We start from the raw sequence: 15,335 nt of genomic DNA, 5'->3' as shown, positions 1-15,335 counted from the left end.
AAAAAATTAAAAGAGAATTCATCGACAATTCAAAGACCATATTACAGACAACTTCCAAATGAACAGTATATTCAGATTACTGAAACAAATATTCTATACAAGCTCACTATGGATATTTGTTCGTTTACTTAAATGGTTCAATATATTTAATCCTCACTTATAAGTTCTTTTAAATGTCGATTACACTCTCTGCTGTTTAGTAAAGTTTATATTCTAATGAAAATATATCTTGGAATGGTTTTACACTGCCGTCTTGTATCACTATTACATTGTTATATTACTTCTCATTTTTAACCATTTAGATAACTAATCCAAGTTACCTAAAAATGGTCGGTGAACGTTCTACAAGCGAACAACGTGGACCAGTAAGTATTTACTAAATCCTTGTGATATATATATATATATATACTTTTAACGAGTTAGTTTTTAGCGGGATGGGGTCGCTAACTCCATGCCCAACCCTCCTCCTTTACCCGGGCTTGGGACCGGCAGCCGGGCTTGGGACCGGCAGTAGCTGGAGTTATATATATATATATATATATATATATATATATAAGACAGCAAATCATTCCAGGTACTGAATCAAAATACATTAGTTACTTCTGAAATTCAGCTTTATTCATTTTGAAACTGATTTTATATAGGCAACCGAGTAAATGAATACATAATAAATTAAATTGTTACCATGAAATGTGGTGATCAAAAATGTATTAGGCAAGAAATTGAAATGAATGTTGATTAAAATATGATATTCGAGTATATAGTCCTGAGTAGTTACTCATGATGTTATCAAACATATATGAATTTCTTATCAGTTATTTAACTACAAGTATTTCTAACAAAAGTTTCCAAAGAAACAAATGATATAAACAAAGATGGATAGTGGCTAGCAGTGGAATCCAAGACGCACGTTTCGTCCTATTTGGGACTCGTCAGCCGGATGTACCTGCATCTCAGAGTTGATGTTCATCCAGATGACCTGTCCCAAATAGGACGAAACGCACGTCAAACTGGATTTCACTGCTAGCCACTATCCATCTCTGCTTACCATGCCTGTGAATTAGGCTATATCGAGGCAATACGCACAGTATGCACATGTGGCCAATAAGAGACTGACCAGTTGCAGTCCTAAACATCAATGAGAAGATTCAAACAAGCAATACTAAATGAATAGAAACAAAGGGTAGTTTTAACTTATCTGAGAAATACCCGAAAATTGTGATCGAGTTGAAGGCATATTGATGTAATTACAGATACTTCACATTCATCAAACTCGTTTGGTAAAATAATATAAAAATCAGTATATATACATATACAACAGTTTGATAGATCGTTACTCGATTTCGCATAACTCATTTGAAGAACGGACTCTATATAAATTCTTATGAAGACACGTTGTTGATAAGCGATTATAAGGTAACAAAAATTATCTTGTTATTGTTATGACTTTATGAAAAAAAATAGAGGACGTATGATAATTCGTTATTGATTTTATGTCCGGCTTTTATCACGTGAATTATCCACCAATGTAATTACGACTTTTTCGACCTTAACACTATGATAAATCAATGACGTTCAACTGGTATGAGCAGTCTAGCGTCCTTATTGGTCCCTTGTCCGCCTAGCCCTTCCACTTGAGCCCAGAACACCAATTACAGCTTTCACAATGAGAACCAGACAGACCGCATCACACCATAAAATAGGAAATAACATTTTACAAGATCAAGCCAAATATGGCTGTGAATGTGGGAAACAATAATCAATAAACTGAATATAATTTAGGGATAGTAAATTGTGTAATAATAATCCATAGGTCAAAATGAAGCTTATAATAAGATGAATATATATATATATATATATATATATATATATATGAATATATATACATAATCTAATTACTCAATAGTTAAACAATAAGAATATATATAGAATAATCGTCTACTAATAGATCCTGGAAGTTACTCATACTTATATCTTCGCTAGGATATAACAGTTATCCGTCATAAATCCTGAACATATTTTATCAATAAAGTAAGAATTAATTACTAGTTTAAAGAGATTAACCACGCTCTACCCTTTGGCTGATATGAGTTAATCAAAGATGACTGTCAGTAAACTGTATATCTACGTTACCCTCCTTGATTCTATTCAACAATCTTTTTTCTCTAGATGAGGTTCATTTATTTCCATTTGTACATTAATACAATTTATAACACTCAGTACAAACGATTTCACAATATTTTCACAGTTTGAAAAACGTATTTAAAAATTCTCACCAAGTAAATGTTTTGGTAAGTGTCAGTCAAACAAACAAACAAAAAAAGATTGAATGATGGAAATTTTGAAGATGATGTTCGCTAGAAACGACATATCTATCTATATATATTAGGAATATATAAAGACATTTTGAAAGGTGTTCATTAAATCTGTAATAATAGACATCTTTATTGTTAGTAGAACTTCTTTTAGTTACAATCATCAATTCACTACATATTCTAGAAGTAATTTCATTGATAGGCAGTAACATTAAAGTGAATCATAAACTTAGTTATTCTTTTCTTTTTTTCTTTTTTTCTAAATATGAGCTCAGAAAAGCAAATTCTGTCATTTACTAGTTGTTTATTTGAAACGTAGACGAAATAGTATCAAATGAAATGATCATAGTTTGAAAATACCATGTGATCTGTATCTACTATTATTATTGTTAGTAATTTCACAATATTTGTTTGTGATTTCCACAAGACGCCGGCTCAGTGTTCTATTGGTTAAGTGCTCGCGCGCGAGACTGGTAGGTCGTGGGTTTGAATCTCGTGAGGCGGGATCGTGGATGCACACTGTAAAGCAATCCCACAATAGGACGAAACGGCCATCCAGTGCTTCCAGGTTTTCCATGGTGGTCTTGCTTCAATTGACTCATGATCTGAACTATATAAATAAGAATAGTAGAACACCTACAGTTACATAGGAGTCATATTACATAACAATATCTAGCCGTAATTAACTTATCATATTCAGGCATTGTTTCATTTCACTGATCCTATAATGCTAATTCATTCTCTTATGATATGTTGTGCAACAATTTTTCTATACCAGACTAAGTCTATAGTTAATGTCTATAGTTAATGTTCGATAAATTTTATGTTTGTAATTAACACTCAGATTATTGACTTTAAGGGAGTATAAATTATCAACTAGTAAATAGAATTAAACTTTTAAACCACATTCGTAGTTGAGATCATGAGTCAATTGAAGCTAGACCACCATGGAAAACCTGGAAGCACTAAAGATAATAACTCACTGAAGTCAATGGTGGGCGGTTGCTTAATTTCGTGGATTGGTTGAAGTTAGACATTAACACCGTTGGATACCGGCTCAGTGGTCTAGAGGTTAAGTGCTCTGAAGCGAGACTGGTAGGTCCTGGGTTCGAATCTCGAGAGGTGGGGTAGTGGATGCGCACTGCTGAGGAGTCCCATAATAGGACGAAAGGGCTGTCCAGTGCTTCCAGGTTTTCCATGGTGGTCTAGATTCAATCGACTCATGATTTCAACAATGAAAATACTGAAATCTCCACAAAACCCTTTATGATTTTAAACTACTATTATAAGTAGTATCATAATCTTGGTAAATGTCAAAGCCTACTTATCTGTCAGACTATGTTGAAAACCAGTTGATTTTACTGATATTGTAGCGAACGAAAAAACGGGCGGGAACAATCTAATGTATCTTATCACAAAATTACAGAGTATCTGAGTAAAATATGAGAACCATATAGTAAATAGTTTATTTGCAAACTATCAATCAAGTGACTCAATCTTGACCGTTCCTTCTGTAAATATTAGTTCATCATCTCCGATTATTATTGTTCATGCATTTTCCTACCAGTTGCGTTTCGTTCCCGTTCTTTCCCCATCGATCTTCTACTGAAATACATTCAAGGTCCTACCATCGTAATATACTACTTATATGGATATAAGTAACTCACACCACAATATGACTTTGTAGGACATGTTAATAATGATTTTTCGAATGAAATTGAGAATGCACTACAGTTATGTTAGTGGATTTTGGTTATCTAACATATATAACAATCAGCAGTCAGTGTTTGAAATATGAACAAATTTAAAAAGATACTAAAGAAAACATTTTTATCATCCACAAATGATTTGTTCTTACTAAAAATATGTTCTGAATATGCTTACACGTCATTAATTTATTTTAGAGCTGAGTGAATTCAGGGTGCCAGTATGACGCGGCAAACTTGTGTTTTGTGTTTGGTTATACTTATCTGCACTGAATGTTTTTGGCCTCAAAAACCTAGACTCTTAAGAGGTCTATTTTACTCATAGTTAATGTTAGGGAACTTATCAATAAATGACTAAGTCTATCACTGACGGATAACAGGGATCAGTAAAAAAATCGACAGACACATGGGGTACAATGAACAAAATAGTTTTAAGCCCTCTAAACAGTAAAATTCATTGTAACTGTTTGTAACAAGGACATAAATCTATTTTAAATTCATTTTGATGAATGACTACAATCACCCAACATTATTAAAACGTCTTTTAAAACTTCTTGCCATCAAATCATTTGATAGTTCAGTAGTAATAATCATCATGAGCTTGTAGTGCCGTGCTTCAATAATAGTTCACTTCGATAACCGTTATTATACCAATCTTAACGGTGTATAAAATCAGAAGGCATGAGCAAGCGGCAACTACATTTTTATTGATGGATGATGCAGACCAGAAAGTTGTAAGCACACGAGCAAATGTAAGCGAGCGAAGCAAAGATGATGCATAGTGGAGATGGCTGGGAAGCCAACTCAGGAGTGAAGCAAAAGTGATGCATATTGGAGATGGCTGGGAAGCCAACTCATTTTAAGCAAGCGTTAATTAACATTTATAGTCAGACAAAAATGAATGACAGACATATGATGAATAGGATACGGAGGGTACACATATACGCTCATATAAAAATAGTCAAGATTAATAGGCGAATAATGAACAGGATCAAAACATGACTCATAATGTATAGGTGAATTAGCTTGGCCAGAAGCTAGAATAAAGTATATGGGCTTAACATATAAACTGATACTACAAGCTCACTAGTGACTGGCTTCAGGATGCATTTCCTGGAGTTCTAGTGAGAAGCTGTGACTAGTGGAGTTCAACCGTGTCTGTTGTGAGGCAGTTACTTACTGAAGACAAGGGTGGACGGTCGGGCAATATCGCGGATTGGTTGAAGTTAGACATTAACACCGTTGGATACCGGCTCAGTGGTCTAGAGATTAAGCGTTTGCGTGCAAGACCGAGGGTCCTGGGTTGGAATTCCGCGAGCAGGATCGTGGTTGCTGAGGAGTCCTATACTAGGATTAAACGGCCGTCTAGTGCTTTCAGGTTCTCATTGTTGGTGTAGCTCAAATCGAGTCATCCATTCAACTATTAAGTTAAGTAGTACTTAGTTATCACTTAATACGGTTGTTGTTTTAAAATTTGACTATATTTTAGTTAACTATCAGTTTCTTAATATCAGTTAATGATTTGATCAATTATTTTCTAATAGCTGAATAAATTCTGTACAAGAGACGTTATATATTTTCTACTGTGTCTTGTGTATAATTTTTATTACCATAGAGCGTTCTCGCTAAGCCTATCAGGCCTTCACCATTTTCTGGATCTTATCGAGCTGCCTCAGCTGAGAATAAACATGTTCATGAGCCGTGGGTATTTAATAATAATCCACAAGTGTAAGTTGAGTTATTCTAATGAATCAGTTTTGTAGCATGTAACTTTTCTGAGATTTGTGGCCTATGCAAGAGCAAAAGAAATGTGAATCAGGTTACAAATGGAGCTTTGAATCAGCAAATAATCACTAGATTCAGAAGTCAAATGTCCATGAATGTGCCTGTATAGTTCTTTGTGTTCATGACTCTGTGAAATCAAACGGTGTTGCCTGAGCAACTTGTCTTTTTGCTTCTGTAATGAAAAGGGTAGTATGTAAGTAGATTCTTTAGTGTGACTATCATGGCAAAACATTTACAAAATTGTCTACTTCTATCAACTAAACTCGTCAAAATTCAAGTACGGCTGAGTTACTTATCATTTGACTGATATCTAACCACATCACTTGATTAAAAATCCTCATATTGAATATTGTGTTGCTCACTAGTTATACGACTCAGTGGCACAACGTATGGAACATCAGGTAGGTAAAATAACAGTTACATAATAACATATCGGTTGAAATGTGGCGCCTATTAGTTTTGTTCTATTGTAAAGAGGAGTATTGATAAGCTAAGCGACTTTCATTGTGATATCTAATTGAGAAAGAGTTACTTTGTTAGTTCTGAATAATGGTTATTTATTGTTTGCAGTCTATAACGCAGTTCTAATGATTTGTCTCATTTAATGTTTTGTTGAAAACAGTTTAGATAATTCATCAAAAAATCATCGAAATGCTCAAAGATCAAGTATTGCAAGTTTATCTTCTTCATCGGCGTTATCAATAGATGAACGATTCAATGGTGGACTTAATATAAAATCATTTGAAAAATATGCACATATGGGTCAACCACATGTTATTGCTTTGTATAATTTTGAAACTGGAGTAGATGGTGATTTAGAATTCGAAGTAAGTGCAAGATGATTTATCCTGTTTGTCAAGTTATATTTTTGTACGCGGTCTAAGTACACATGTCTACTTCAGGTAAATCCTTAAAATAACAGATAGTTTGCTAATCTCGATTATTGATTTACTTCATAAATTATGTGAACTGGAAAATATAAAATCAGCAAGCTCTAATCATAATTGATTGGTTGAAGTTAGACATTAACACCGTCGGATGGCGGCTAGGTGGTCTAGAGGCTAAGCGTTCGCGTGCGAGGCCGAAGGTTCCGGGTTCGAATTCCGCGAGCAGGATCGTGGTTGCTTACTGCTAAGGAGTCCCGTACAAGGACTAAACGGCCGTCCAGTGCTTCCAGGTTTCCCATGGTGATCTAATTTTAATTGACTCATGAATTCAACTATTATAATTGAATGTACTTTAATCGTCTAACTATTGACAAAAGTGTTTACGAAGCTAATTTAGCGGAAAAGAATGTATCTTGCCTTTGCAACGATACATCAATTCGTCATAAATACCGCCAACATCATGGACATTTCTGTTAATAACTAAAAACATACTGATATAAGTATGAAAATGGTTGTTTAAAGCATTATCAAATGCTAATAATGAGTAGATACACTGACTTTGAGTCTTACTCTTAAAAAATGGTTCCTCAAAAATTTGTTAAGAATGAATAATGATTCGGTAAATTAAGATAGAAAGTCTGTGTGATGCGTTTGTAAGTGACATGGTTTTCACAACGTTGAATATGGTAAACTAACTTAGAGTTATTTTACATCATTTGTTGTAGTCAGAATTATATTGCATATAGATATTAAATGACTTGTCTATTCCAACGTGCTGAAGAAATGACTCTTCGCGGAAACTTGTACATGACTTCAATATAATCTGCTACTTAGTGGATGATTAACTTATTACGAAACATTTTTTATAATTTGCCAACTAGTAATCCTTGTTATTTGGTATTACTGCTCGTGTTTATCAGTTTGTGCTAGAAGAAACGAGAATCATGTGTACATTCAGCTTTAAATAGCAATGAATAGTTCAGAAATATTAGAAATAGTGGAGGTCAAGTAATTAAATTCATGACTATTGTATGTATCCATAAATTCCTTCTGTAATTTCAAACTACTGAATGTACTTGTTCAAGTAGATTTGGTTGATGACCTCGTTTTTAATCATATAGATTCGTTCAGTAGTTAGTGTGGATTCTGGATCCCTAAAATAATCACACAAATAGACAGTATAGGATTCTTCAATGTCCAAAAGTTCGAATTATTACTAAACAAAAGAAAACCTACAAACAAGATAAATATAAACTAATTCATCAAGGAGGAAAAACAAGTGCTGTCAGGTAATAAGCAGTTCAACATTTAAAAAAAAATCAAAATTAATCCATAAGGGTTTCGCGAAGATCGAAAAACTAGCATGGTATTCAAAAAATGGATTTTTTAAAAATTTGGGTTTCAAATGTGTAAATCTGAACCTCTAAATGACTTGGTTTACCAGTTTCTATTTGATAGTACCCCTTGTACTGACCATTACTAAATTTATTTCACTTGGCTGGTATCTGGTCAAAGTTGATTACTTACTTACTTACTTACTAACGCCTGTTACTCCCAATGGAGCATAGGCTGCCGACCAGAATTCTCCAACCCGCCTGTAGCTTCTCCGGTGGCTACTGCCGGTTTCAAGCCCGGATAAATGAGGAGGGTTGGGCATGGGGTTAGCGACCCCATCCCATAGAAAACTAACTCGCTAAAAAAACGCTAACCATGTCAAAGTTGGAAGATAAGATAATCAGTAAGTTATTATGAATAATCCCAGTTTGAACAGTATCATTTTGTTCAGAATAGTAGCTATGTCTACTTATTTATCTTATTATTCAAATCTTTGGCTTTTATTGATCACTAAATATGAGAACAAATATTTGTAATTTTATTCCCTCTTCATCTGAAATAATCACTGGATTTTCGGTAGGATATGAGATGTTTCATTTAGTCGTCATATGATCGGGTTAGTTGAATACAGTGATGTCCACCAAGAGTGAACATGCTTTCCATAATTACTTTTCCAGACTTACTACCAATCTGATTTTTTTTATATTTGCCGTTACTGAACATTAGTGAATAGTTCAAATTCCTATACCGTGTTATTCGACCTAACGTCTTTGTGGTTATTGAAAGGGAAACCGTACTTTTTGTTGCAACCAAGACTGATAAAATAGGTATTGATATATACTCATAATATAAAACGTCTTAAAATATTGAATTTAGTTACTATATGCTGAAAATGATAGTTTTGTTTAAAATTATTTTAAAGGTTGGTGACATAATTATGCTTGAGGATATTGTTGATGAATCATGGTATAAAGGAAGATCTATAAGAACTGGTGCTGTTGGAATATTTCCAATGAATCATGTTGAAGTACGCATTCCATTAACTTCTGGTCTGTTTACGAATACTCAACCTAAAATGCAATTTGTATATTCTAATCGATCAAAAAATTGTATAAATACCATACGGACATATTCTCATCCATCTTTCAGAAAGAAACCTGTTCCATTACCGAAGATTATAAATCAATCTGCGCCTGTAAGTAAAATTCCTTACTTTATTATTCATAAGCTTAACAAGCTAGTATAAAGTTTACTTTTTATAACAATCAGTAAACTGGTGGTAGATACTGAGTACTATGAAAATGCTTCAAATAGATTCCTAAGCTTTATATGAGTAGTTGTAAATATGTAATAAAGTGTTGTTTAAAACAAGAAACTGAGAATTAGAAGCAAGCAATGTTCAAACGAATTATAACAAGTATTCTGGCAGACTAGAAGATACTAAAATACTAATTCATTTGGATAATATTCATTGAATTTAATAAGTAGATGATTATGTAAAAGGTTAACTATAAACTATCATATTCGTTTCATTATCATCTTCATGTAATCACAAAGAGGATGGATCAACTAAATTATGGAATTATATAACTCATTGTAAAATAGATATTTTGTATTTAGGTAAAAGTAGTCCATAGTTTAACTCATCTTATCTTTGACAGTTTTAGATCGGAGGACCAAAGTTTCATATAAGTACTTGTAAGAAGCTTCATTTCTCTAAATAAAATATACGATTATGATAGGTTCTATCAACTATCGAAATGAAGCTTTCTGAAATCGAACTTATAAAGTATACAAGTAATGATTTTGGTAGACTAAGTTTCATAAAATAAGATCATATGTAACGATTGATTATTTGTCGTTAAACCGTGTAGAGGAGTTAATCAGTACTCCCATAATAATGTCTTTTACAAAAATATTTTATACTGATTTTAAGAATCCACGATGTTTGAACAACCGTTCACCAATTGTTTTCAGTGAGTTGATATCTCTACAACAGACTTGGTTGAACTCCACTGGTCACTGCTTCCCACCTAGAACTCAAGGAAACATCCCTTGAAGTCAGTCACTAGTGAGCATATGATTATAGATCAGAAGGGGTTTTTGTGGAGATTCCGGCGCGAGACTGTTAGGTCCTGGGTTCAAATCTTGAGAGTGCGGGATCGTGGATGCGCACTGCTGAGGAGTCCCATAATAGGACCAAACGGCCGTCCAGTGCTTCCAGGTTTTCCATGGTAATCTAGCTTCAATTGACTCTTGATTGCAACCATGAAAATACTGAAATCTCTACAAAAACCCCTTCTGATTTTAAGAATCATCGACTGAACTTACTGTGTTCATTTGATGACGTTAATAATTATGAAATCAATTTACATAGAAGTAGAACATTGGATAGTATGTCATGATATTCTAAGTATTTTGTACCTTGTTTCACTAAGTGATAAGGTTTACTCGTAGGTTTGATGAAATTTCCACAGAAATTCTAGCCTCTGGTTTTCACATTATAGCGTTTACTCTTGATTCGGAGAGAAATGAATATACTAGTAGCAGTGATTTGATATATTTGTACATTTGACTGTTTGATTGGAAATCTGCTCTAAGACATATTGAAGAGTTTTATTAGCTTCAATTATTTCAATTATAAAATGACTAAGTTTGCTATTCCTTGCTGAGAATTATGTGTCAGAAACTTTAAAAGTAATTTTAGCTTCTTTCTGAGTCAAAGAAATGCTTCACAAAACTGTCACACTAGGTATATAAAGAATAATCTTTTGTTACACAACACATTATTTGAATTATGGATTTAAGAAAGCATTATTCATATTTGATAGTTGAATTCATGAGTCGATGAAAGTTAGACCACCATGGAAAACTTGGAAGCACTAGACTCCTGAGCAGTACTCATCCACGATCCCGCTCGCGAGATTCGAATGCAGGACCTTCGGTCTTGCACGCAAACGTCTAACCTCCGAACTAATGAGGAGTCCCACACTAGGACGAAACGGCCGTCCTATGCTTTCAAGTTTTCCATGGTGGTCTAGCTTTAATCAACTCATGAATTCAACTATTAAATTACTATAATCTCCAAAAAACCCCCCTATTAATATCATTCATATATAGGTAAAACCTATATACCTTCTTCACTTACATAATGATATACAGGTTTAATTTTTATATCCTATTTTTGTGTATTTCTAAACTTAATTTTCTAAACAGAATTATATTCATACTAACTATACATTATGCAGTCAAAAATTATCTACTTGTAATCTACCTAAACGACCATCCAAAATTCGTGTTGACAGTTTGAAAGCTAAACATGAAGGAAGTGTAAGTGGGAATAAAACACTTGTGACAAATATATAAGTTCATCTAATGCACATATGGTGATCTATTACACATTATTAGCTATAATAAGAGCACAATTATATACATTCTCATAAGATTTCATTTCTATAATCTAATCATGTTTTGTGTGGTGTTAACCATTTTACATACTACATTCATTCATTACTTTTCATTTTGAAGTTATAAGGTGAAATACATTCTTATCTTAATTATCAATTCACATATTTTCTATAAACCTTCACATTGAATGACCAAATTCACTAGATCTCCCCAGTCAGTCAGTCACAATGTAGAACATTGTACGTACGTACATCAGTTCGAGTTGCCATACCACATTAGCATAGAGATGCAGTTGTCGATTCAAATCCCATAGTGGTAGAAGTAGTAAGAATATAAGCAGTAATCCGAAAGATTAGGGTTTATAAATGTTATTGAAGGACTATAATCCAATGAAATAAATTTGAAAAGAGAAAAAAGACACATGAAGAATTCAGAAGATTAGAGTTTGGCAGAACACAAGGAGTGGATGCACCTTCACCATATATAGAACTCCCCAACATATTTGCAAGCTCTTATTCTAAGTCTCTCTCTCTCTCTCTCTCTCTATATATATATGTATATATATATATATATCGAACATTATAAGCAGAAATGGATGGTGACCAACAGTGGAATCAAGGACACACATTTCGTCCTACGCCATTAGGAGATTGATCACTTCAGTCCTAAACATCAATGGGAAGATCCGAACAACCAATACAAAAATGAATTCAAAATTCGTGGATGCGCACTGCTGAGGAGTCCCATAATAGGACCAAACGGCCGTCCACTGTTTCCAGGTTTTCCATGGTGGTCTAGCTTCAATTGACTCTTGATTTCAACTATGAAAAATACCAAATCTCCACAAAACTCCTTCTGATAATTCAAAATTCACCTGATTTCACAAGCTAGTAGTTATCAGGACTCAGTAGCTAAGTAGATAACATGATGACGTTTGATGCGAACAATACTGAGTTTGAGTCCGTGTATGAACATCAACTCTGTAATGTCAGTACATCCATCTAAGCAATCCCAGATAAGACGAAATGCGTGTCCTTGATTCCATTGCTAACCACTATCCATCTCTGTTTATGAAAGATGTTTAATAATAAAGATTCTATCATTATAACATATATAAAAATAAAAGGTCAACTAGACAGGAAATGGGGGGGGGTAAGAGTAGACAATGGTAATATTAATAATAATAATAATAATGTGAAAACAATTTGATACCTAATCACTCTGGATAATAAGTTAATATTACCAGGGTAGGTTTAAGGTGAGAACAAACTGTTTTTAAATACACAAAGGGGATTTGAATTTTCGTATGGCTAAGGCTTCAATAAACCTTAGTATACGCCCTTTTACACTTTTATACAATACCACAAAAACCGAATTAAGATCAATCTTATGACCTGTTTCGATTATATGTTTGACAATAGAGAATGATAGATATTTATCCTCTACTCTTATTGGGTCGTTTGATTCTATATGTTGAATACTTTTTCTTCATTTGTATTGTTCCATACATTCAACAAAGGTGAAAACTGTCTGAAATGATAAAAAGATCTTTAATTTCATATAAACAATGAACTATTCTAATAATCTTTATGGTGTATTTTATTGAATTTCATTACTTTATTATTTATATTATGGTGAATTATATTAGTTTTCTTTCACTCATCTCTATCTATACATGATTATATACTACTGATAAAAAGGAAACGTTTTACTTCTCATGTATACTGGATAATACCTATGGAATATTATGTGGTAACATTCTAGTGTTTTTTTTTTATATATTTTATTCTTTCATACATCACTGTGTAATGGTAATCTCTTGGACGTGAACATTGAAATAATAATCGATAGAAAGTGTACTTTTCAACAGTTTACCAACAGTAGATCTTTATGAGTAACTATATCTTTCTAATGGTTTCGATTCAATAACATCATTTTTTTTCATTTTACTGTATATTTGATGAATGAATTTCAAGGAATTCGTCTCTCATTTATCTAATTATCGTATGATCAGGAATAGGTACCAATCATTATTGATGGTCCCAATCGAATTTATAACAATGTTAATATCATTAGATGTGGTTGTACACTTTTGAAAGTATATTAGGCTATTAAATGAAATTAAAATTTATTTGAAATGCATCAGGAGCTTGGAAAGTCTATGGGGAACGATTAGAGATACATATATGGTATTGTGAATTCACAACTTGAAATGTACCATATAAAACGATAACACGAAACATCTGTTTGACATTAACATGGTTGGATGCCGGCTCAGTGGTCTAGCGGTTAAACGATCCAGTATTTTTTCATGTAAATTTAAAACAGCTGCTATCATATATTGTACTATACTTGGGTTAGAAACATACTTTATACCTTTTCCGAAAAACAATGATTTTCGTTGAGCATATCAAACATGGATTATATACATTTATGATGGAGTAGGATTTTTAAGATAATCAGTTCCTTTGGTGAATATGAATAAAATAATAAGATGATTATTTATTGGCAAGCTTTACTGTGAATATTTGATTTAGATCACCGAGATTCTATGTATTTCACGGCTTGCGAATGAAATCTTCCACATATTACTGAATTCATTCTTTGTATTTTGAACCGGAAGCTTTAGGTACTCATTACTAAGCAACTATTATGCTCGCAAGATATGCTTTCAACTGTTCGTAAAAATTCCATTCGACAACCCTTCATCAAATATTTACTTTACCATGAACTAAATAAAATCATTATGGGGAAATGAAGATCCAAATCGATAAAAAACTATTTCATCTTATAAATACGAAGACATTAATGTTTGAAATGATTCATGAATCACTGATCTCTAATTTCATCAAACCCTAAGTAATTATTAAGAATCAGTTATTATGATAAGTGCTTTTACACTTGGTCGATAGCATTCGATCAGCACTAAGAAGGACTTGACACGCATGATATCGGTCGGTCCCGAATAGCTCAATGGTAACGTCTCTGACTATGAGGCAAGAGTGACGCGAGATCGAGTCCTTCAAGGAGCACCAGTTCCCTCGATATTACAGGTACACCTTGCTGTCAAGTGCCAAGTAGCACGAAACCTGGGTCCAGGGTTTCCTGTTTACCACCTCCGACCACCATCTTTACTTTTACACTCTATTTTGTTAGGTGCATTTTATTTTCACATCCTTATATCTCTATATGTTTCAAATAACAGTGTTTTGAGTCAATTTACTTCAGAATAGGTAGTCATAACTAACAAAAATTATTTCACAGTCAATAAAATGGCTTTTCCAGCATTGTAACATTTTCATCTATTCAGTTATATTGAGTTCCATTGTATAACTAATTCAACATACAGTCACAAATAATCATATGTATCACACGTATAATGAGTTTTCTATTAAACTGTGATTATTCATCTTAACAAACCGTGAATTTTTATTTTTATTATAGAAAATTTTAAGACCACCAACTGATAACTTGAAATATTTATTGAATTTCAACTACTACACGTGATCTTTTCAATTTTATTTGTTTAATGGCTACATTTTTATCGATATTTTAATTGACTACTTTAATCAAATTTAGTAGACAAAATAAATTATAAAATATTTTAACATTTTGTCTCAAAAATTGTATTTAGAAGGGGATTTGTGGAGATTTCAGTATTTTTCAAAGTTGAAATCATGAGTCAATTGAAGCTAGACCACCATCGAAAACCTGGAAGCACTGGACAGCCCTTTCGTCCTATTATGGGACTCCTCAGCAGTGCGCATCCACGAAACCACTCTCGCGGGACTCGAACCCAGGACCTACCAGTCTCGAGCCGAAGCCCTTAACCGATAGACCACTGAGCTGGCATCCAACAGTCCAGTGCCGTCCAGTGCTTCCAGGTTTTCGATGGTGGT

At 33.4% G+C, this 15,335-nt stretch overlaps 1 protein-coding gene across 1 annotated transcript in view; it reads left to right on the top strand.

Moving 5' to 3' along the window:
• Positions 1-326: 326 nt before the first annotated feature.
• The window catches only part of Smp_147670 (putative sorbin), a gene marked incomplete at its 5' end in the record, with an annotated part of 26,170 nt that continues 11,161 nt past the window's right edge, over positions 327-15,335 (top strand). The window contains 5 exons of the mRNA XM_018795476.1: positions 327-365; positions 6,172-6,211; positions 6,434-6,633; positions 8,951-9,223; positions 11,245-11,362. Coding sequence (XP_018649785.1) covers positions 327-365; positions 6,172-6,211; positions 6,434-6,633; positions 8,951-9,223; positions 11,245-11,362 — 670 coding nt within the window. The remainder of the gene's footprint in view (positions 366-6,171; positions 6,212-6,433; positions 6,634-8,950; positions 9,224-11,244; positions 11,363-15,335) is intronic.

This window comes from Schistosoma mansoni, chromosome 2 (genome assembly GCF_000237925.1).
Source record: "Schistosoma mansoni strain Puerto Rico chromosome 2, complete genome".
Lineage (NCBI taxonomy): Eukaryota > Metazoa > Platyhelminthes > Trematoda > Strigeidida > Schistosomatidae > Schistosoma > Schistosoma mansoni.
Note: the sequence above shows the minus strand (reverse complement) of the source record. Positions and strands in the feature narration are given on the sequence as shown.